Source organism: Oryzias latipes, chromosome 13 (assembly GCF_053564925.1).
Source record: "Oryzias latipes strain Hd-rR chromosome 13, Olatipes_Hd-rR_3.1".
NCBI classification, from domain to species: Eukaryota; Metazoa; Chordata; class Actinopteri; order Beloniformes; family Adrianichthyidae; genus Oryzias; species Oryzias latipes.
In genome coordinates, this window is record NC_136249.1 from 22,275,001 (window position 1) to 22,299,334 (window position 24,334).

Genomic DNA, 24,334 nt, shown 5'->3' on the forward strand with positions numbered 1-24,334 from the left:
TACTTCGTCTGTCCCAACCACAATCTGAGGCAGAGAAAACGAGTAGGAATACAGTTTTTACATGAATCAGAGGTAAAAACCAGCAAATAAAACACAGTACCCTCTTGTCTTCACTACTGTTTGCAACAGTCAAAAATAAATTATAAAACTTGACATTTAAAAAAAACAGAAATACAGCTTGACATAACTCCTCACCGATTTGTTCAATGTGGTGTACAGTTTAAATAGCTTAAAATTATACATATGATTTTTATTTAAAAAAAGACACCGCACCCTTTTACAGAGGAACACCAACAGAATAAGACGTAGGAAAATCCCAGCTGCACCTGTGGAGCTGAGGATGGATGTGTCCACAACCAACATGGAAAATATTTACTGAGGAGGTGATCCTTAGCCCAAAAATGAGCATTTCTGTAAAGCAAAACCTGCAAATTAGTGGTGTATCAGTGGAAACAGTCCAGTTTCAAGTTGCAACACAAAAGCTTTTGCGCCCTCCAGTGTGAAAGAAGGGAACTGTTTGAGATGAGCGATAAAATTAAAAGAGGAAACTTTCACAGCCTTGCTCCCTGTAAGAACATTTTAACAGTAAATTATTGGAAGAAGTTTGACCTAAAGGGGGGAATTATAGATTTTCAAAGTAAGGTACTTCTGGTTTTGGTAAATAAAAGCTAGTTTGGAGCAGCCCTGCAAAACCGCTTTCATTCTCTTTGTTCACTGTTTAGTTCATATCGGCAACTTGAGGGACCTGAGCAGGATGGAGAATCAAACAGCTTATGAAACAGTGGAGAACAAAGATTGTGTTACAAATATATATATATATATAGATCTCATTTTCTGCAGAGAAGTGGCGTCCTGGAAGTACCAGCATCCAAAATACAAACACTTTTTCCTGTAGTAAAATTGACTAAACAATATTGAGTAGGCTAGCTGTATAAATAGTGTTCGGGTTCATCCTACACACACACTCAGACACTGGCACACACTCACACAGGTTCTGGTATTGATCCTCAGCGTTCACCGAGTCTACTGTGCAGTAAATGCGTCCTGCTGGGGAATTTGGTGGTGACAGCTTTGTTTGGATGGGAATTACAGTTTGACATTTTGAGAATTACACTTCTGTCACTTTGTCTCACTGACTTCAATAGAGCTCTGAAGCTGGATTGACACCTTGTCCGATTCATTTAACGCAGGAGCTTTACTGAATTCAACTAGAATTGGACTAATATTGATGGGATGCTTTGGTAAGCCAAACAGCTAACCGGCTGTTCTTTGTCTTTCCTCTTAACATAACAGCTGTTATAAACTCATTCAGATGGTCCAGACAAACAGAAAATTGTCAAAAAGATGCAAAGAAAACTCATTCCTGATAAATGGAAATACGACACTGCAGGTTGAACGTTTACTTCATTTACTTTAAATTTGTATCTGAAGATCTAAGATTCAAGTTAATTTAACAACCGGCATGACAGAATGAGATGTAAATAATGTAAATAGGCAGGCAGTTATTTTATTATATGTAAACAAATAAAAGGTAAACGCTTGGGTTAGTGTTGCTGTGACTGTAACCCTCAGTATCTGTCTCATTAACATGATTCCTGAATGTTACAAAAAAGTAGTCAAGTTACATTTTTCGAAATGAATTCCGAGATATTTGAAAAGAAAATTGGAGATAAAACTGGTGCAAATTTTCAAAATGTCAAAAACTGCTGCTTTATTTAGGGAGGGATGATGTGATGGAATCGCTGAGCTTTAGTGTGACTGCAGACACACTAATACTCACTACGGTAAACGGGTTTGTGTTTCTGCTTTACCCCACACACAGTCCTCACTCAAAGTCACTGCAGCCACTCACACCAACCATGATGAAATGCCATATTTCTGCAGAGCTTTGCATGTCCCACCTCTTCAGCTCATTTTAGTATAAAAACACTAATACAGAATTTTACCACACAAGCTTCGCTCTACAGCCCCATGTCTGCAGAGCCTTTTTTTTTTTAAGTTTCTTGTAGTGCATTCTGGGAGATGAAGTCTGTAGAGAGGTTTTTTCCTCTTCTTTTTTTTTGGCTGATTTGCTGCAGGAACAGTATTAGGCCTCTCCAGGTGATGTAGTTTTTCTTTTAAACAGTCAGGGTCTCCTCTTGTTTACTCCTCTCGCATAGTAGCAGACTTATTTTTCTAGATTACAAGTACAGGAGACTTCTTCAGTTAATTAAGTAGAAGAAATCTCTGCTGAGATGTTCTGGTGCTGCATTAACAAGAAAAATAAATTCCCCGTCTCTGGTTTAAGGCAGTCCACTGGAAGCAAAAAAGACATGACATCAATGTGTTCTCTGCTGGCCCTGTGAGTGCAAGTAATCATGGGAACTAAAAAGCATATTTCTGTCCCACTGGGTCTCCCCTCTACCGCCTGAATCTGGCAGCATGAACCCTCACTCCCTCTGTGCGTGGCTCTCGGGCGTTACACAGGAAGTTTCCTGATCACTTCCTGTCCTGCTGATGTTGGTAAAAAGCACGTTGAACTTGCGCAGCTGCTCGCTGGCTGACTGGCTCTCCTCTTGTAAGCGCTGGTTGTTTTCCCTCAGGTTGGCCATCTCTGCAAGCAGGACGACTTTATCCTGCTTCTCCTGGTGAGAAAGGAGCAGATAAAATGAGGCAAGGAGAAACCGTACTAATGTTTAATACTTTGCCTAACACATTTTTCTTCAGTATTTTAAAGTATAAAAAAACACATGTTCACCTTCTCCAGGTCATTGTTCAGCTGTTTCAGCATCACTTCCAGCTGGTTTAAACGTCCTGACAAGTTGTTGGATCCTTCATCGCTGCAAACACAAGAGGTACATGTTCATTTAACTTCATTAAATAACCAACTACTCTAAATTTCACTATTTCACCGTCGAGGTATTTCATTTTTAGAATCTATTAATAAGGTTATGTCCTAATTCCCTCACTACTTAGTGCATTATAAAGGGCGCTTGCTATTTTGTAGGGGTGTCTGACTCTACATTTTCAAAATCCAGTGTCTTGGAAATTTCCCAGAAGTCTCTGCGAAAACCTGCATGCATTGATGCTCACTAGATTGGTTTGAACAATTTTTCATATGAAAGAAAAAAGTTATTTTTATAAACCATCAAAGTTTTTATCATCAGTTACTTCTGCAAATGAGTGACATCATTATTACTGTAAAAAAAAGAAAAAAAGAGCAGTGAGCACGTCTCCAAATTACATTAAAATCCAGGGCACTATATAGTCCTAGTCCTTTAGAGGTTAGGGAGAAGGGAGGGAATTCAGACAATGCCTACAAGTGGTTTACAAGTGAGGAAAGTTATTAAAGTCCCACTCCAACTACATTTCTATGTATTGAATTTTATTCAAAATCAAAAAACCTGATTTGTTTTTTAAGAAAGGCAATAGTTTATCAGAAATTTGCCTCTGAGTTGTGGGCGGCAGATGCAGTGGAAGTAAGCCTCTGCTGATATCCCATCATCCCTCAGTTTAGCAGCGTAATAAGGAATATTGGAGCTATCCAGCTGTATAGTTTAGAGCCAGATGCCAGCTCAGATGGGGAAAATGAAAATGTACATGGATCTATTTGTTTGAAAGTGGATGCATTGGAATGGAGTGGAGCAGGAAGCTTGTGCTTATGATCTTTAAGAGGTCCTGGAACTTCAATACTCCACCACAAGGTGGCAGCAGTGACAACAGAGGGAAGATCTCTCTCTGCAGCTCGTTTGGGCTTTAAACTGTGTGGGAGGTTGACCTGCTGAAGGTTGGGGTGGTCCGCGGCGTCTGAGGAGTCTGAAACTGGACTGGGCTGACGACCGGCCTCGTCTCTGGACTCACAACTTGTGGCTCAACCAGCGAAAAGAGTGAAATGGCTCTTTGTGCTGCAGGAAAGCAGATTCACGTGTTTTAAAGGTTGCATGAAAGAGTCAGTTTATTGGACGTCCTCTGGGTAAAAGACACAAAGAGCGTGCTCAGGTATGAGCAGGTTGGGCACAGATCAAGTGTTTTTCTCCTGTGGGTTTTGCTTTTTAAGCAGGTAACTCCAGGGACTGCAGATACCCAGAAAAGAAGTTGGGAAACTGAGCTGGAGATGAACCTTAGTTTCTTTCCCAGGAGTGTAGTGTTACAGATACAAAAAAAAGGAACACGTTATATTTAAATTTCCACAAAAAGCTCACATCTGAAGCTTCTTCTGAGCTCACCTTCATAGGCTTTAGCAGCGCTGACTAGGCTGGACCACTCGAGTCCACAAGCAGTGTCAGGGAGGGGCATTAACCCGGGATCGAGCCTCCTCAAGGAGGGGACTTTATCCCTCATTTCTGTCAGGGACAACTCTGATGCTGAGAGAGGCACTGAGAGAAAGAGAGATGCTTCAGCATTTGAACAAACCTCATACAAGGAGGTGCAGTGGTGACTCACTCTTTTTGCCCTGGAAGTGGTGGGATGAGAGGCCGTGTTTGCGAGTGGGGAGCGTGCAGGTGAACAGCACGTCGGTGGGGCTGGTCTGGTCTTCAGAGCAGGCAAAGCTGGCATCCCTGCGCCCGCTGCATAGTGACTCGTCTGAAAACGTGCGCTGCAAGGTGCGGCGGGGAGACTACAGGGAGGAAAAGTCATACTAGTCAGAGCTGTGTTTCATCCATCGGAAGGCTGAAGGTTGAAGTGCTCCTCACTGGGTCTCGCGCTGGTGTTTCTCCTGGGTTGTCCATGATGATCAGTCTCTTTAAGTCGTCCTCTATGGTACTTTTGTAGGTCCTTCGAGGAGAGCGCAGATCCCTCAGTGATGCTCTGAGCCGCGGCTGTCCAAAAACATTTTTTGAATTTGTGTCAATCTGCCTGGAAAGACAAAAAAAAAAGAAAAAAAAGAGAAAAGGTTTTCTGTCAGGTCACATGGAAAATTTTAGACTTTTTATTGACATTTATCCTAAATTGAAAGTAATCACTATAAATGTGATCACACTCAGCACATCCATAGCGGATCTCTGCTTCTCAGTGTGCGTCTCACTTCCTGCTGTTGTCAGAGCTGGTGTCCTCCGTCTGCCGGCCAGCTCTGCTCCTTCCAGATGAGGACTTGGGAGCAGAGCTGGATAAAGAGGTGGAGTTCATTTGAGCAGAGGTGGGTGTTGTCGTGGAGGCCCGGACAGGTCGAGCCTTCTCCGTCGTCGGGGTCTTGTAACCCTGTGGTGTGTAGGCCCTACAAGAACAAGCAGGTGAGGGGAGAAACACAGACATCAGCAACAAACAAACTACTGACTTCTTCTTCCACCACCATCGCTGGAAGTGAATCAGCAACAAACTGGTACATCTCAAAACTCAACAAAATGATCCTTTTTTTTAACCAAAGCAGCATCAGGTCCGTCCCTGTGTCGGACATGTATAGATTTTCTTTGGTTCAAAGTGCAGCTGCAGAGTTGATGACATTTGGGGTTTAAACACAGATTGTTTTAATCCCACACAGATTGGTTCAAGCCTGTTCATGCTGGTGTGTGGGAAGCCTGCAGACATTTATGATGTGGGGGTTGGAGTAGCGTGTCTGACTGCAAGCACTAGTTTAATGACTATCTAATGTTTCACAAGGATTTGGGTAATATCCTTTACGAAGCCTTTAAAAGCCTTTTTTTTTCATGGAACATCAAAGTGATCTGAAGAGGATACAAAGTTCTGCTTCCCCTTAAAGACCTCTGACAAGCTCAAGCTGCTACTTGTAGGTTAACCTGGTAGGTTAGTAGCGTTTAAAAATGCAACATCCCCCTCAAGAAAAAAAAAATTAAAACAACAAATAAAATGTCCAGAAGCACCATCAACTTTGGGATTTAATTTCACTCATTAAGATAAAGTTAGCTTGAACTTTCAACCTCTTACCTGGGTTTGAAGGCTTCCATTTTTTCGGCGCTGGAGCCTGGGGGTGGGAATGTCTTCGTTCGGTAGCCTTTGTTCGGATTGGCTGAAGCGGGTAAGATAGGTGAGGGTTCCCGTCTCTTTGCTTCTTCTCCCCCGTTGCTTCTCCCCACAGTAAGCTCGTGCGTGCTGTTGTAGGTGGCAGGGCCGAGCAGGGCCTTGTGCAAGTGGCTGCTGGACATATTCCCCTGGTGAGTGTTTTTGTAGTGCAAGGACGCGTCGATGCCGCTGTCATTTGAGCCCCCCTTGTTGAGAGAGTTCGGGTCAGGATCCGTCGGGTCGACAAGGCAACCTCCGCTTCCTCTGTCTCCAGCAGCTCCTCCTTCGAACCAGCGCTCGTCGCTGTGGCTGCTGGAGGCGTTGCTGGACAGAGTGTTGCTGCTGGAGTGGCTGGAGTACTGAGTCTCCCCCTGCAAAGCGCAAGAGGACGACGCACAGACTCAGCCACGCAGCCAGGAGGCAACAGATGAACAAATGAGGCAGGCTGATGACAAGTCTGACCTTCAAGTGTCTGTTTGGAGAGTCTTTCCCCGGGACATCCTGTCGGGCGAGTCTCCTCTGCCCCCCTCCACCACCTGGTCCTCGAGACGATGATATTGGGACATGCCAGAGGGGTTCTAGTCCGAAAACACGCACGCATGGGATTAAATCAAATTACACCGAACGTTCATGCTTGACAAAGAGGATTAAATTCTTATAGCACGTTTGAATTACTGACCTCCCCCCACACAGCACGACTTTAAATCACATTCAGCCATTCCTGCTGTACTTACTGGACGCCAATCGGGGCAGTCTGACTAATGAACCATCGTCTTCCTCTTTCAAAGATGCATTCTGTCTAGGGGTGTAACAATTAATCGACTCATCCGATGAATGGATTTATATTCCTCCGATCAAACCGGATCGATCTGTCTGAGGCAAGTTGTTAATTAAATTGACCTATCCCATCATAAAACCATTTTAAAAATCAAATAAATCGATTATATCAATATTAGGAGGTACCATCAGACCAAGTGCATCACAATAATAACATGTGATGGCAGCAAAAAATGAGCACACCATCATTCCAGTCCAATGTGTGGAAATAATTTGAATTTTGCAAAGACGTGACCATGCAGTGTGGTAGAATGTTCTAATAAGGTTCTGTTTGGGTTAAATTGATGTGAAAAAACAACAGTGGGCTGAACTTTATGAAACTAAAATATGAATGGATTTGCCATTAATTTTTGTTTGTTTGTTTGCACAAATATTTAATTTACACTTGACTATCTTACAAGTAATAAAAGGAATGTGGAAAACTTCAGCTGCACTGTTCAGTACCAGGTATTTATCTCCGAGTCAGACTGATTGAATATTTGGCTAAAGATGTCCTGGATCGATTTGACATCAGTGAATCGGATCGTTCAAATTGAATCAATATCAACTATGACTCATATCAGTAACAACAAATTCTGATATGAATCAAATTGTTGTTAACATGAATTGTTGCAGATGTGGTGAATGTTTACTGTGTTTACTGAACACAAAAGTTCAGACCAGAGAGAAGCAGTAGAACTCATAGAAGTTACTTCCTGTGATCTTCTAGTTTATGTCTTTCAAACATACAGTATTGGTAGTCAACTCTTGCAGCAAAGAACTACGTTTATGAGGGAAAGCAATCATTTTTCTGTCTTTTTCCACTAATATACTTTGGGGTTTTAGGACAAGGTTGCAGGATAGAAAGACAAAATACAAAGGAGGAAGCTGAAGCACACTGGTAAGTACTTAACACACAGCTGAGTGACTCATTAACTATAGATATTCTAAAGAGTGCATCAACTTATTGAAATCTCCATGTACGTGGAAATTTACCTATTTTGTTGCGCTCTATTGTGCTGTCCTGACTGGTGAAGCCTGAGGAAGACTCTCCACTAGAAATTATGTCCACAGTGAGGTGAGGTTCAAAAGACAGCAGGGGGCGATGTATTGCTCCAAATCTACAGTAAACACAGGGAGAAAAACACAAGTAAAATAAATCTTTTACCTATAAAAAAATACTAAAATGTGAGGAGCATGGTGCAAACAGGAGAATAACACTCTAAAGTCTGATAAATAAACAAAGACGAGCTTTAATTAAATATCAGGAGGAGATTTAAGGTTCCTGCTTTGCATCCTGGCTGCGGTTGAATAAAACACGTTTCTCTGGTTGGGTGAGATGTTATCAGCCTCCGCACTTAGCTGAAGAGCCACCCACACAACAGAGCCTTGCTTTGAGGGGGACAGCATGTTCATACACTTCTGACTGCAGTCTCTGATCCACAACATTATCCAGCCTTCATACCAACACAATCTGACGGCAGATGACTATAGCTAGAAGTAATGGACAGGAATGGTCATGGCTCCGTCCACACCTGTCGGGTGAAGGTTTGTAGCGCACAAATGGGCCCGGTGTGATTCCAGGAGGCCCAAGAGCAGAGAAGCCAACCAGGCCTGACGGGGGAGAGGAGAAACTGGCTGAGGGGTTTCTGTAGGGCAGCATTCTGTCGGCGCCAGCAGGGGACAGGATGTAGTGGTTCTCTGGGTAGCTCACGGGTCTGCAGTGTACGGAAGAGAATGAGCACAAGAAATGTCCTGCTTTAAAAACTATAAGGAACAACGCTTCTCTTTTTGTCTGTTTTTAGAGCGGGATCATTTCTTATTCAAATTAAATTCTCTTTTTAGGGGAACGAGTACCGTAGTTTCCGGACTATAAGTCGCTGCGGAGTATAAGTCGCACCAGCCCAAAAATGCATTATAAAGTAGAAAAAAACACAGATAAGTCGCACTGGACTATAAGTCGCATTTTGACGGGAAAATTTATTTGACAAAATCTGAGACCAGGATATAATAACTTGCACAAACAGATATGACACAATCATAGCAGACTGTTTGTCTCATAATTTCACAGTAATTCTTTCTCATACTTATTTATTTATTCCTTTCATGAAGCATCATTGGCCAACTAATACTCTGTTTTCATCCTGTATTTGTAGAAAAAGTTGTCATTTTTATTGCATTTCTGAATCTATGAAATCATTGGAAAATAGAATATTATGTTACTGTAAAAAGGTTTGCTGATTCTCTGAGTCACTTAACATACTCTTAACACTTAACATACCTCATACATCAAATTGTGTGTTCCTCACAAATGAACATAACAGGAGGGTTAACAATGTATTTATTTCAATTTATTTCTAATATAAGTCGCTGCGGAATATAAGTCGCACCCCTTGCCAAACTATGAAAAAAAGGGCGACTTATAGTCCGGAAAATACGGTAATAGAATAACATAAGATAAAACACACATATTTACATGCAGGAATATATAAATTAGTCTTATACAATAAAAACTTTTTGATGAACATGTAAGCACTAGCAGACCTGAATTGTGATCCTTGGTTTTTGTGTTTTGTAAGATGATATCTGAGCATTAGGTTCTGATTAATGTGGGGCTCTTATGAATCCTTCTCTCTTTTCTCTAAGTCTTGTACCATTTTCCCTAATAACAACGTTCACCTTAAGTAGTCTTGCTCGTTTTTTTCAGTCCGATTTTACATACTATTATTTATTAATATAATTTTTTTTAACTGCAGCCTGTTTTGTGTCCTGATTGGCTGGAGACCTTGTCAATCAACGCCCCCCGTGCCATGTCTCCTGTACAGATACACGCGGCTCTCCAAATCTGCATAACTCCTCGACGGCGAGCAGATCTTTGTTTTCATTCAATCATCCTGGACTTTTGCAAAGGTTTGAACTTTAACAGTTTAAACATGAGAGAAAGGTGCATAAAATGTGTAGCCAGGTGTTTTACATCTTCTACTTTATGGATTTTTACTTCTCATGAGTTATATTTAACGTAACACCTGTGATAAACGAGGGAACACCACAATCTAAGGTTTGTTGTTTTACGAGAAAACCGTATTGAAGTTTCCCCTGAGGTCGTACTTAAGCGGGGAGTACCTTTTAGAGGGGAGGTGTTGAGGCTCTCTGTAGGGAACCGGCAGCAGGGCCTTGGGTGGCCGCTGCAAAGGAGGTGGTGGGGGCCCCACGTGGGCCCACCGCTGTGGGTTGGGAGTGCTGTGGAGCCCTGGGGGGACCGGCGAGCTATCCCATCGCCACGTTTGGCGTGGGGAGGGCCGGTACCCTGCCGGCAGAGGCTCGGGCTCAGGCTTCTGCTCCATGGTCTTCATCTCGTGCTCCTCTGTGCAGCCCCTGAAGACACGGAAGAGCGAAAGCCGTTCACGACAAAGCTGCACAGCAGAACGTCAAGCAGGAGTTTCACACCTAAACAACCAGGAAATACAACTGTAGCTCGGTCTGTTTGAAAAGAAAAAGCCCAAATAAATTTGTGCTCCGTGGATGCTTGAATGCACGGCAGACATGGACTCACTAATGAGCTCCCCTAAGGCCCTCAGGGGGGAAAAGGGAACTGATTATTGGCACATCAACACTCTGTCTTACCCACAGAGAGAGACTGAGGTCATGTTGTTGTGCATGTGGATTCTTGTAAAAAAAAAAGACCACTTAATCTCTTCAAGCGTCTTTGTTTACACCACAGATACTTTGTGTGGTTCTAGTCCACAGGACCCCAGTCATCTCATCTTAAACTCACAAACGCGTCAACCCCTTCATTTAAATGTAAGTCCTAATTCTTGAGAGCATGCGCAGCTCAAGCCAGGATTGGTTGGTCCCACTCCATGTTTCTCAGAATAATTTCATCCTCCAGCATGATGAACGGCCCACATCTCCTCATCATTACATTCACGTGCCTATTAAAGGAGGCATCAAATATGCAGACAGCGTGGATTAAGATGAGACAAAAGGAAAGAAAAAAAGGAAACCAGAGTGCTGATGGAGGGAGAAATTCGGAGGCGGAATGGGATGAAAGGAACTCCAAAAGGAGTTGGAAAAATGAGGAGTGTAACGGATCTCTTGATTATTTTTCATGTTTTTAAACAGATTTTAGATTTATACATCAACTGCTTATTCTATAAAAACAACCAATTTAAGAAATTCTTTTTTTACTAAGGAATATGGTAATTATTTTCAAAATCCACTTCAAGTACTGAGGGTTTATTAGCTTTTAGCCACCAACATGTCTACCTGTGTTTAATGAAAAGGACCAATCAGTGGTTTGGCCTCTGTGGTTCTCCAGAGAAAATCTGCTGACGTCAGCATGTTTTTTTGGAAATAGTCAGGCTCATTTTCAATGTATACCCAAGACAAAACATTTGTTATATCTATATTTTTAGATTTGGAAAATAATTGTCAAAATAATGAATGAGTAAAGGTCTACACCTCCTAAGAGAATGCAAACAGAACAAAGCTGCAAATAGAAATGAGCAGGCATTGCTTAAGAAAAATTTTTTTACAGCAGATTTTCAAGGATTGAACACGAATGCCTAATGCTGTCAGAACATATAGTAAATGATGGAAAAAATATCAACAATCAGCATGAACACAAACCAGGAGTGCATGGCAGCAGGCATGAGCACGTGCAGAAGCAGGGAGTAAACACAAACCTTAGAAAGAGCGCGGCCCACATCTGAAAAGCAGTGCAGTTTCCATTGTAACGTTTGCGATGACCCAACCGGAGGCCACCAGAGCCCGCGCATGGTCAGACCCGCACCCATCCCCGTTTGGATCCATCCGTCGCGCGCGTTCGCAGCCCAGACAGAACAGCAAAGACAAACACTTCCAACTTTCGCCTCCTTCTCCTCCTTTCTCCACCCACTCCTCAGCTGTGTTGAGACACGTCCTCCTCACAGGGAGCTCCGCTGCCTTTCAGCACACTCCTCCCTGCCTCCCTCTACGGCTCTAACGCACCCTCTTTCCTGTCTGTTCTTTGTATTTGCACAGGGCATGTATTTTTAATTAATCGCTCCCACACCTTTATTTATTTTTTTCATCTTTTCTTGGATCTTTTTTTCCCCTTTCTTTTCCACCAGGCAGATCCCAGGCTTTAATCTCATGCAATCTGCTCGACTGGCGCAAAACAGCTAACGAGTCAGAGCGGCACAGGGACGAGTGAAGACTCTAATTATCAGATGCTTCAAGCCAGCCAGCCAGCAGTAGTGTGTGTTTTTTGTGTTTTTGAGGGTATTAAAGAGGTTTAACTTGACGTAATTAAACGGCTTCCAACGCTGAAGAAATCCAACAACCGTGCGGTCACGCAGCCCACCATAATCACTATCTTTAAGGGCTCTGGTACCAAGTCAGGAACACACACGCAATGGTAATTTTATTCACCACGGTAACTGTTGTGTAATACCACATCAAGGTTTCATAAAGCCTTTTCATTCCGTCTCCCTCAAGGCCTCATGTGCGGATGAGAGGAAGGAAAAGGACGACAGCCGGGCGAAGAGCAGCAGACATGAGTCGAAGAGCGCCAGCGAGACAAAGAACAGCAGATTTAGTTCCATTGAATTAAACTAATACGTTCATCCTTTGTTGTTGATGTCTCCTTTCTCCAGTTTGAAACAATGCATAGCTGTTTGCTGTGCGTTTCCTCTTTTCACACACTCCCACGTGAACAGCCTTTCAGAAGTGCATTCTGGCAAATAGCCGAAAAGCGGCTTTTGCACTATTTGAGTGGAGAGCATCCTGTCCTCATTCAAACTCTTCTCGTCACCTTCTGCTGCCCACTTCCACTCAACACCTGCATTCATGACAGCTGCAAACAAATACTTAGTGATTAGCTTAACCTCTTTAAAAAGAGGAGTGTTCCCATACCGGCGCGGCTTGCTGTCTTCAAAAGGAGGAATGATGACCACTTTGACGGTAACCGACGTCCTCAGCAGGTCGATCATCTGCTCGTGACTCAGCGTCACGGCAGCCACCTTGCAGATCTCCACTAATCGGCTGCCCTGCCTCAGTCCCGCTTGCCAAGCAAAGCCATACTCCTCCACCTGCATAAGGAAAAATATTTATTAACAAAAAGCAAATCATACATGAAAAATGTATTTCCAGCATTTTGCATGGCCTCAAATCTTTATAGAGGAATCTGCTTGTGTGATAGTACCTCAGCCACTGTGCCATCCATGCGTACATGGAAGCCCAGCTGTCCGAGCCCATTTCTCCTCAGTGTCATATCCACCGTTTCACATCCAATCGTCAACAACTGGCAGAGAAGTGATTAGAGTTACAGCGTGTCTGAACTGACTCCTTTCATTTTTAAACTTCTATTTTTTTAGCTTTTTTTTCACCGTAAATTCAAACATTTTCATTATGATGATAACTTGATTTCTTCATCAAACATTTATCAAACCAAATTTCCCCTAAACGGAAAGGCTTCAAAGTGAATTTGAAATATTAGATAAAACAGCTGTAACATTTACAAAGCAAAATCCCCTTAAGTGGGGTTAAAGTTCACCAGAATGCATCTCCATGCTACCTTTTGGTGCCGAACGCCTCATAAAGAAAGAAAAGCTGACTCTGAGGTAATCATCCAAAGAAGGGAACATTGACAGTAACCGTAGAACTTGAGCAAGCTCGCGCCTCTCACCTTCAGTCGCTGGACCATTTCCCTGATGTCCAGCGCACAGCCCTCAGGTACCCGCAGTGCAATGTGATCTCCTCTACCGAAAAAGATTTTGAGAGCAAGACGCTCCGGAGTCCAGCCGATCACGTCCGAACAGAAACAGTTAAACACGACTTCTTTGGTGGCGCAGTCCACGAGGATGACAAACTCGCTTGATATACCCAAGGCACATGGGAGCTCTTTTGCTCCTCCTCGAAAATCCTGGGACTGGACTCTCCAGGCGACCGCTCCTCTGGCGCCCAGCTCGGCTCCTTCTCTTGCTTTTGAGCGCTCTCGCTTCTTGGACGCGAGGGAGATCAGGCTGTTCAGTTTGCCCGCTGTGTCCAGGGGAGTGCTGCTGATGTAGTTCTCAGCCAGGTCGCGTAGGTATTCCTGGCGAGTCCGTGTTGCCATGGTGTGGAACTTCTCGGACTTGTGCACTGCATTTTCTGCATTGATGACTTTGGCTAAGAGGAAGTTGCGGAACATCTCTGGGTCGCGGAAGGTGACTTCGAGCGGGATAGGAGGCCCAAACAGAGGCACATCCTTCATACGTGTTACAGCAACACTGAGGAAAAGATAACCAGTGGAGTGAAATCATCACGTTGTATTAAAAAAGAAGGGCTGTAAGTATTTACCTGTAATAGGTGTTGTCAGAGCAGGGGTTGTGTACACGAACAATAACAAAGACGTGCTGGAATTGTGACCGAATATTCTGAGGGGTGAAAGGCTGCGCTCCTGGCTCTTGAAAGATGATGGTAACAATGTCGTTTCCTATGTGCCTTTTTCTCAGGAGCTGACAAAAAGAGAGAAGAGAAAAGCAGAATTGGAAAATGAGTAAACAGACAGTAATGCAACTTTAAAGAGAAAATCCATAAAAAGTTGGATATTCACCACAGACCACAAACTTTTCTGAGCAGGTATTTGCATCTCTTCACTTCAATCACTAGAGTGCAGCTCTAAATACGTACTTCCGACCACATATTTTATAGTGTAACACAACGGCAATCTTAAAAAATATTTGGCTATATTTAATCATAAATAATGAGATGCCCTTTTTCACTCTTCTGAAGGCAGAAACCCAAACAAGGAGATCCATTAGTGTACAGTCCTCCAATTTATTTTAACTGTTAAATGCTGCCATCTAGAGGATTAACAAAGCAACAACAAAACTAAAGTCTCTAATCCTCTGGATGGTGTTGTTGTGCAATTTATGCAAATTCACTTTCTGTTTAAAGTGTTTTAAACTACCAGGATTTATTTTCAAAACATTCAATATTTAGAACGAAAGAATCGCATTTTTTAAACTTGTTAAACGTTCTTTAATAAAATTGCATAACTATCTAGGAGAGCTTTGGTTTCAAGGAGATCTTGAAGATATATGCTTTAATGAAAAATAAAAATATAACGTTTGCTATCATCTGATTTATTCGGCTTTCCTTTCTGCTGATGTGCAGACTGATCCGGATCATCATCAAGGCCTGTCAGAGCACATGTGTACTCGTGTGAGCCTCTCACACAAAGACTTCAGCAAACAACTCCTGAACCAAGCTTCATTATACATGCACTGCATTTACACAAAGCCAACTTTACAAATAAAAACAAAAAGATCAAGATGGCAGTGTTCTTTGAAAATAAAAGTTAAGGAAAGAAGAAATATTTACTAATAACTACTTACGGTACTACTGAACCCCACCCAATTATGATTGGATTAAAGAGAAACAGCAAAGGAAGATGGAGAAAGCCACAAAAACAGTGAATATGGAGACTATAAAATACAAAAAGCTGCAGAGAAAAAAAAGGAAATGCAGCTTTAAATAGAGGAGGTGACATAAATCGTAACTTCCTCACTGATATATCATCTGGTGCAAATGGCTGAGATAACAATGCAGATGGAGCTTATTTTATGGCAACAGTTTAACTGAACACATTTCTGCTGATCGAGCGCGGTGAAGGGCTGGGGGTGTTCATCAGCGCTCACCTGCTGGGGGTTGCTGGGCATGTACGGAAGCATGGTGGAAATGTGGAACATGATCTCGTAGCCCTGGTAGGTAGTGTAGAGGGAGTGGGTGCCTGTTGAGTCCGCTGGAGAAAAGAGGTTCATAAAATAAATGTTTTATCCTCAAGATTAGTTGTGGAGTTGATTTATTAATTTCATTTTGCAGAGCAGGATATAATTATACAGATTGTGAAGGAAAATGTGAAGAAGAAAAAAACTTTCACGTGCCTCCATACCAGGGTACTTTTGTGTTTACTGGAAATAATGATTAAGAAACACACGTGTTACAGTAAGAACAAAAGAGCTCTCACTCTTTGTGTCGAGCTGTGCGGCATATTTGTCGAATCCTTTGAGGAGCACCTGCTCCCCGAGCAGCTCGAGGAAAGCGGAGAAGGCCTGCGTCGCCTCCTCATTGTTGTACATCTCCTCCTCTGTGCTCTGGTCAGCACGGCACAGCAGAACACCCACCTTGTGCTTCTGACTCAACTGTGAAGCAAACAGCAAGAACAAACAGCTGAAAAACTGCAGCTTGCTTCTATAAAAAGGCTACATGTGAGCATTTAGTACCGCATCCACCTGGAGCGGATGGTTGTGCATAAAGCAGTTTTGATGCTGTAAAAAACACTTACATACACCTGTCTTACACTTTACCCTCTATTAAACAGAAACTGAGATAAGAAGGCCAAACAAAGTTTCTACGGGTACACAGAAGTACCACACCCTGCTTTACGTACTTTTCACGGCCCAATTTCGTACTTTGGCCTTACTTTGAATCCGATGTTGCAGTTTTAAGGCACATTTTATGGACCATGTGAGGATACTAGTTTATCGGTCATTAGCTTTACTTTCCCCTTGTTTTTGGATGGATTATTTAAAAAAACAACAAAAAAACAACAACTAGACAGGTTCTTTTCTGGTCTAAAGATTGTATCTGTCTGTGCTTTAAGACAAAACAGTATGCAGATGAAGAGATAAGGGAAACTTACCCCTTGTTCATCCAGTTTAAGCAGCTGATCGGTGACTTTGGCTGTGCTCAGTGCCAGTCTCAAGCAGGACACACTGAGCTCGGGGACCACCTGTTCCAGGACCTCCTTGAGGGGCAGACCTCTCACTGTGCCATGCTTCCCTGTCGTCGCCACAGAATCCTCTAAAATGATGCCTCGCAGGGTTACGAGCTAGACATGGGATCAGATCAAAATGAGAAACAGACACATGCTTAGACAATCAAAAACTTTATTTAAATGATGTTGTGGACCCTTTTACAAGAGTTTTAAAACGTGTAGAACAGCAAACACACCAACTGATTCTGGTAACTATGAGGTGCCACTATATACCACCTATGTTTAGTTTTGGTGGTACTTGTTAATTTTGGAGCAAACACTGTGATTACAAATTTAATGCTTGATGTTTGTTTGGCTTAAGTGCTTATTATTAAGTGATTATTAGCATAAATAGAACTTTCTCTGTACATTACTCTGGATATTATAGGCCCTGCTCTAAAAAGACAAATGTTTGCACAACTGCATACAATGTCCTAATGATTTTCACTGACTTTGAACAGTCTCATCTTGTCTCCAATGTTATCATCTACTAACAGGTTTTCATGCCCAAATCTTTAAACTTCCCCGAAACAAAGAATAGTCTAGTGCCTCATTGGGACAGGTCGAGAGGTTTTCTCTTTGTTTGCTAATAGAATTAATATTTTGTTAGGTCTTATGTGCTGCCTGCTGCTTAGAGACACAGACTCACTGAACAGTGAGACTACATGTCATTTGGGTAGTGTCAGAAAAGATGGGCTGCTCCTTTTCAATAACTCACAGTTGGGTTCATTAAAAATGCATGGTAGACAACCGAACTGGTGGTGGGGGTGGGGGTGGGGGACACAGAAGGCAGCTGAACCTCAGAGGTTTGGGTCTGACAAATAAAACCGATCTGATGCTCGTGAAATTAGGGAGCTTTTGCTTCTGCACGGCTAAAGCGGACTGAGTGAAATTCTCAGCAGGAGTGACAGAGGGGAATTGGAAATGTTTAGAGTGTAAAGTTATGCCAGAGAAGGAGGGGAGAAGGAAGTCATCTCTCCACCTTGCCGTGTCAGCATTGCTGCACACAAAATGAAATAAAGGGAAGGATATCTGAGAAGTGCCAATGCTTATGTAGGAGAGAAAAAATTTCTGCAATCCATCTTTTCTTTTTTTTTTTTCCTGTGTGGAAACAGTGGGGCTTGGATGTGCTGGCTGGGTCTGCTAACTTATTCCTGTGTGCTTAGATAGTAAAGAGGCTCCATTGTTGCTCCAGATCTAAAGTGATGAGGCCAGGCAACCATGTAATCCAGCTAACACCACCAACATACACACAGAAGACGACACCCAAGCTGAGAGCGCACCAGTACAATGAAAGGACGAGCATTTTAGCTTTTCAGAGTCCTCTAATAAAACAGGATAGATGAGAAAAAATCCAAGCATTTCTCATAAACACTATTATCGTAACAATTCCAAGCAAAAGATTTTAAAAGAATATATTTTTTGAATTAATAAAACTTAATGATTCTTGTTTATGACGGATTAAACCCCCACAAAAAACGGAGAAGTATGGGATGAACATCTTTCTGTGCACATTTTCAAAAAAAAAAATTTTTTATGGCTTCCGACAAAGACTTCAAAGAATGTAGAAGTTACTTCTCCAACATCACTGAGCGTCATTTAACTTTTTGCAAGCGTTGATTCATGCAAGTGAAAATGTGGCTTATGCTGGGGCAGAGGACCATAGCAGCCACTGTTTGGTTTGGCTTTTATGTGCCGAGACTGGGCAAGGGGAATTTCTAGTGGTATGACAAAGAGGGGGTAAGCTGAAGGGTGGGGGTGGTAGGTGTTTAGGACATGGGGAGTCAAAGGTGTCACGGGTAAGGCAGGTTAAACCAAAAGCAGGTGAGTAATAGAGTTGAGCGTTTGCTTCGACTGACTCATGGGTGTATTGACAACAGGAAATCCCCGGCATGAACGGACACAAACAGCCAAACCTGCATACCTCACTAGTCCTGACGATGAGCCGGTACTGGTACTGGTCTTTCAGGTCTTTGGTGTCTTCTAACTTCTCCCTCCGGATGCTCACAGCCACAGGGCCCAGCTTATCGTCTGTCCCAAAGTAGTTTGAGTGTTCTGATGAAGGACAGTTAAGTCAAGGTTACAGTTTGAGTGCTGGAGGAAACAATCACTTTGTTGATGTCTGAGCATGTGCGTTTACTGTGTCTATAGCTGGTTATTTTCAGATAGGTTGGTGGTGTCTTTATTTAAAAGCTTTCATCGTTAAACAGTGTGCAAGGAGTGTTTATTAATGAAAAATGAAGAATTTAAAATCCCCAGAAACTGCTTAAATTACACGGTTTGATACTTAAACAATAAAAAAAAAACTCTTTTTAGTGCTCATGACTGACACTAGCATAGTACTTGAGTTTTTAGTGTAATAGGGGGGTGTTTTTTTTAAGTTTTCACAAAAGTAAATGATTTAAAAAGATTAACAAATAATCAGGAAACAAATAAAATGCTGGTATCATTTTTGTACAAAAACGTAGTTTGAAATTTAACCCAAAAAAAAAGAATTAATTTGACATTTTGAGACAGATATATCATGGCAAATGACCAAAAATGAAAAAGCTAAGACATCTGAATAGAAAAAAAAAAAGTTAAACTAAGTTTAACGTTGTTTTGCACAGCCTGTTTACAACAGTAGTTAAAAGCAAAGTAGGTTCTTTAACCTTCAGTTTGACAAAGAAGCACGGGCCTGACGCCAGGTACTTTTATATGTTGGTAGTAAAATGGAAGTATAGGGTGTGTTTGTGCAGCCCAGGAAAGAGCCAAAAGATTGGCGTACGATCCGGAAATCAATACTCTTTGAATTGTAAAACCAGTTTAGCTAAAGTGAGACAGAAAATGTTCAGAGCTACATAAGGAGGTTGATTTGCAGGACTAAAGAAACCTAACGGCATGCAGGTCAAGCACAAAGTGGCCATATATAAAATTAAAAAAATATTCTTCATTTTGAATGAATGAAATGGGAGGTATTAGCAGTTCTGACACATGGTCATCTATTAAACAAACCGAACAAACATGCTTCACAAGTGACATGAATTTCCTCTTTTACAGCTATTCTACTTAAGCAACACCAGGGAAAAGAGTTTAAACCCAGGTTTGCAAGATTCTACTTGAGGAAGCGGGTTAAAAGGAAAGGGTCCTCTCAAAGTGAAGTAAATCAGAGTGACATATTCTTCAGAAGACTCTACTGATGATGTTTGGTCAGGCTCATAGCACAAATGAAAGTTTTTGATTAAGCCTTTAGCAAACACACGTATGAAGTCAAGAGTAGAGTTTATGGGGGACGGTTACGTTGGAATCAGTGGGTGGACATGAATTTGAAATGGCAGCTTTTATCTCTTTTGCTGCAGGCATGTGTTTCACACAGACACGTGCTTGCTCACACACATGTAGTCCTATTAACATCTGTGGCTAATTAGGCTGAAACCAGATGATGCATGCTGAAGGGTACGTTTCATCAAATGCGTCTGAAGAGGTGATCTTGACATACACGTGTGCGGACAGGCAGGGACGAGACGCACATTACACCCCAGTTCTCTGAAGTTTGAGGTTACTGCCATCCCTAAAAGCGAGCGGCAAAAGCTGTGGTTGCAGATGTGTTTGTCCAGTAGCAGCCTCGCGCGTCATAAAACCTTTTGGAGGGCTGCCAGTTTGGCTTGCTCTGCTCAGGTCTGGTTGGATATTAAAAGCTATGGCTTAGGATTTGGGAGATGACACTAAAGAAGCTCTGGCTGCTTATAAATGGAAACAGTAATTCAAATTGACAACACATAGAAGGAAAAACCAGAGGAAGAAAAAAGAAAGAAAAAAAAAAAGGAAATATGTTTACAGATTTTGCCTGTCTACGTCTGTCTACGCCTGTCTACGTCTGAAATGCAGCTTATGCCAAGTATGCCAGCTTCTTTATTATATGCATCTTTGTGTATTTGTTTATTATTTGCCGCTATACCGCTCTATACTCTCATAATTAAAGATTGACTGTGCACATCTAATAGATCTTAAAATACTAACATAGATAGTGAACTCCAAACGATTCATTCATGTCCTCCTCCATATGTTGGCATTTGTACAGCCAGTAACATCTTTTACGTATATGTTTTACGCATTTTCTTTTAGCCTTTGACTGTTAAATTAAAGTATGAAGCTATAGATACTGACACAGTATTGCATAGTAATTTATGGCTTTAAGGTATCTTATTTTTTTTCTGTTCATTTCTACACATCAGATTGAAAACTCGAGTACCTTTTCCATGGAAGTAGTCTCTGTAGTACAGGGCACCCAAGTCGACGTGCTCTATGCTGTACAGCTGGAGTTTCTCCATTCTTGTCATCTGCTGTTCACGTGGTACCTCCAGCACTGACACACTGGCATTACTCTTTCTTAAACACCCCCTCCCACTCTCCCTCTCCCCATCTACTTCTCGATCTGCTAATGAGCCAAGAAAGCTGATATTTCGTTCTTTTTGGCCCCCAATCTCATTCAGGAAGTGAGGGCAAGAGAGGAGCAATGGGCTGGAGCTGTGAGCAGCTCCAGGTCCATTTAAAGGTTCCATGGCCAGTGAGGGTGTAGTAGAGTCCTGATCGTGGCTTAGGGTCAGATCTTCAATGCTGGAATAAATGGGATCGTTCACACAAGCAGTGGAGGATTTGGGAACAGACGTAGAAGCAGCTGATGCCCCCGTAGCTGTGTTCCTCCTCTGGGTGGCAAAGCCGCGCTGAGCTGCTGCCTCATGGAGGTCAAATAAGATGCTCTGAGAATCAAAGTGGACAAAACTCTTTGGACAAACCCATGGCTTGTATGAGGTCTCTGTTGAAACCCTGCCTCCTCTGTCCTCATTAGACTCTCCTTTGCCTCCATCCAGCTCCCCTCTGCTAGAGCTCCGAAGTTTCCGGAACAGAGAGGAGGTGCCCAACGATGATTCGGTCCCTCCACTTTTCTTCCTCACTCTCTCAGTACCATCCTTTCTTCCAGTCCCTCGATCGTCTACAGGACCAGGTGAGGGAGGAGAGGGAACAGGTACGCCAGGTGGTGATTCAGAGGCTCGCAATAGCTCTCCGAGGGGTACAGGAGCAGAGCTGCGCTGGTCAGGCCTCTCCTGTTGGAACTGGTTGAGCATGTCAAAGAAGCTCTGGTCAGGAATGCCCTGGATGTCAATGGAAGAGGTGCTGCCATACTCTCTGAACCGGTTCACCAACCCACCAACTCCACGACACTCCACCTTGGAGGAGGAAAGGAGAAAATTCTCTTTTTGTGTCTAACAAAAAATATATTGAGAAAATATTTGTTTTATGTGTAACAATGCAAAAAAAAGTCCAATAAAATTGTTTTAAAAATCTGTTGTATGTGTTCCATCTCAACCCTCTTGGGTTCTTTATCTTAAACTTATGCCATGGTCCGTGTAAATACTCTATTCTGATTGGCTGCTGGATGTGGATTAAAAAGTGATATACCACAGTGATGACCACACGCCTAAAAAAGTAGCTCTGGTCACATATCTTAAATCACTGCGCTGGCTTCTACTAAAACAACCTTTTGCTTCATCCTCTGGACAAAAACAAGCGGTAAGAGATGAACATTCTCTCTGAACTGATGCTTTATTTAACACATCGTGACAATCATCATATTTATTGCTTCCCTTTGCTGCTGCACTCAAGGTCCGCGCCGGCTGAGGGGCGCGTTGTCACAGCGCAGCATCACGTGAAAAATATTCCGCTTTTTATGAAAAAAAGCGATCCAAACCGTAAAAAATAACAAGAATAAAGTACTAAAAACTGATTGAATATTTATTTCTTTTGTAAGTCACCATGGTATAAGCAGCTTAATGACGTTGGAAGTGTACCTGATCAGAAATTAACGGACTCTGGGGAGGCGACTATCCTTTGCTTTGTGTTGGACGGTTCAGGCTTCAGCGTTGCGCGTTCATTTCTGATAATGCACACTTTGTCAGCAATTAACCCTTACATATTAGTGTGACTTTTAGTGTGACCATAAAATATAGAGTCAAAGGGAAAACCGGCAAAACAGTTGAGGAATTTCTTAGTGGGACAGCTAAACTGCAGTTGTAAAAATAATTAATTATTAACCAGCATTATTAACAAACTACTACATGATTTTAGGGCATACCTCGTTTTCGTCTTGTTCACTGAGCGTCACTTCACTGTTGGAGCGCTGTCTCAAAGGTGGAAACATTCTGAGGTTGAAAGGTGAACCTCTTTCACCACCACATCCCCCTCCTCTCAACTCCACATCCTTGGACCGCCTTTGGGGCATTCTGGCGACTCCTCCTCGCACCAGCCTGACATCAGATGACACGACTGATGATGAAGTGGAACAGTCATCGTAGTAGTTGCCACCAGTTTGCCCGTTTTCAAGCAGCGACTCCCGAGACTGTGCACGACGCGGCGGCCATTCTGCAATCCGGGCACGAACACCCATTTTGGGCACTGAAATGCGTGGCTGGATCATTGGGTCCGTGGGGTCAGGAGCTGGGTGTCCATTAGGGGTGTTACGAAATGGAGTGTGCTGGGCAGCTGCTCCTCCTCTACCCAGAAGGTCAGAGGAGGTGCAAGTTACCCCTCTGTCTCTGTAGCTGTTCATTTTGCCCCAGGTTAGCTAAAGGCAGTGCAGTGTTGCGTTGGTTTCACATGACAGTAGGGTTGCCAGAAATTGGTGGCAGAGAGGCCCCATGCACACTCTGCTTGTGGTGTTGTGGCCTCCAGTGCCCCAAGACATCGCCTTTAACTGGCAGGTTGCAATAAATACTGCTGTAGCATTATGGACATGTCAGGATCAGGGATGACCCTCTTCCACTTCCACTTGAATTATTCTCAGTTTTTCCTAGAATCAAAAGAAAAAAGGATTTAGTGCCACATCTGCAATGCATAATTCTAAATTACAGTCAAATTCAGTCAAAAAAACACGCTTTTACCTCAACCTACTTCCGTCTATATGAAAGAAAACTGATTTGAGACTCACAGAATCAGATGGGGGCATATGACAGAGGATTTCTCCTGTTCGGAATAATCTTCAGGAGGCTGACAAGGGATATTATTATCACTCACTCAAGCGTGTGCAAGCACTCACATACATTCATACGCCCACAGGACACGAGGGCTGCAGCTTCTGCATAATAAATCTTCTAAATATTTAAGAAAATATCAGAACATAGAAACAAACTACAGAAAAAGACAATGAAAACAAGACAATTTGAACACCAAAGCTATTGCTATTTACTCACAAGTATAAGGAATAGGAAGTGTTAGTCATTTCTGGTAGGAAACTGACAAAAATGAAATCTTGTGTCTTCTAATTCTGCAGACCGATAAAACAGTGATTGAAGGAATGAGCTCTGCAGAAATAAATCGTGAGGATGAGGAGGTTTGAAGGAAAGGCAGACAGAAGCATGAGCACAGAGTGACCCAGCATCAGCCAGAGGGGTGAGGTTGGCAACGCCAGAAATAGAGTGACTGGAAAAGAGCGGAACATTACTCAGTGAACCACATCAGCACAATTTCAAATGACAGTCACACAAGATTAAATGTTGAAATTTCAATGGCCTTGTAGGTTTTATTCAGTTATGTCAATTTTTCATTTTACTAATGCATAATTATTTTAGTCATAAAGATGTTTGTGTATATGAATCTTTATTGAACAGATCGATGTCTTTATGGAATATTGCAATCCCAAAAGCTAAACCCACACTTTTCCAATAAACTATCAACAATCTAAAAAAGTTCTTGCTTCTTTATATTTATCTTTTTTCACGACTTTGCCACGTTGCTTTGACTGGGAAATAACCTGAGCACCATGGA

At 42.4% G+C, this 24,334-nt stretch overlaps 1 protein-coding gene and 1 long non-coding RNA gene across 4 annotated transcripts in view; one reads left to right on the top strand and one right to left on the bottom strand.

Moving 5' to 3' along the window:
- sipa1l3 (signal-induced proliferation-associated 1 like 3) overlaps positions 1 to 24,334 on the bottom strand; it is a 53,814-nt gene that overhangs the window by 139 nt on the left and 29,341 nt on the right. For all 3 annotated transcript variants that reach the window (XM_011482533.4, XM_023961583.2, XM_078929939.1), the window contains 22 exons: positions 22,647 to 23,360; positions 20,766 to 21,741; positions 18,459 to 18,589; positions 16,421 to 16,609; positions 15,746 to 15,920; positions 15,417 to 15,520; positions 14,074 to 14,231; positions 13,421 to 14,003; positions 12,938 to 13,036; positions 12,649 to 12,824; positions 9,877 to 10,128; positions 8,289 to 8,471; positions 7,750 to 7,874; positions 6,400 to 6,515; positions 5,863 to 6,308; positions 5,006 to 5,194; positions 4,674 to 4,836; positions 4,423 to 4,597; positions 4,206 to 4,355; positions 3,758 to 3,884; positions 2,738 to 2,819; positions 1 to 2,624 (listed from right to left, as the gene is read on the bottom strand). The exon at positions 1 to 2,624 is cut by the window's left edge and continues 139 nt beyond it. In XM_011482533.4, the coding sequence (XP_011480835.1) occupies positions 2,430 to 2,624; positions 2,738 to 2,819; positions 3,758 to 3,884; positions 4,206 to 4,355; positions 4,423 to 4,597; positions 4,674 to 4,836; positions 5,006 to 5,194; positions 5,863 to 6,308; positions 6,400 to 6,515; positions 7,750 to 7,874; positions 8,289 to 8,471; positions 9,877 to 10,128; positions 12,649 to 12,824; positions 12,938 to 13,036; positions 13,421 to 14,003; positions 14,074 to 14,231; positions 15,417 to 15,520; positions 15,746 to 15,920; positions 16,421 to 16,609; positions 18,459 to 18,589; positions 20,766 to 21,741; positions 22,647 to 23,120 (5,268 nt within the window). In that variant the 5' untranslated portion in view covers positions 23,121 to 23,360 and the 3' untranslated portion in view covers positions 1 to 2,429. The remainder of the gene's footprint in view (positions 2,625 to 2,737; positions 2,820 to 3,757; positions 3,885 to 4,205; positions 4,356 to 4,422; positions 4,598 to 4,673; positions 4,837 to 5,005; positions 5,195 to 5,862; positions 6,309 to 6,399; positions 6,516 to 7,749; positions 7,875 to 8,288; positions 8,472 to 9,876; positions 10,129 to 12,648; positions 12,825 to 12,937; positions 13,037 to 13,420; positions 14,004 to 14,073; positions 14,232 to 15,416; positions 15,521 to 15,745; positions 15,921 to 16,420; positions 16,610 to 18,458; positions 18,590 to 20,765; positions 21,742 to 22,646; positions 23,361 to 24,334) is intronic.
- LOC144981695 (uncharacterized) lies at positions 10,123 to 12,356 on the top strand. Its single transcript, XR_013647246.1, has 2 exons — positions 10,123 to 12,151; positions 12,232 to 12,356. It is a non-coding gene; the product is annotated as an uncharacterized LOC144981695 (long non-coding RNA).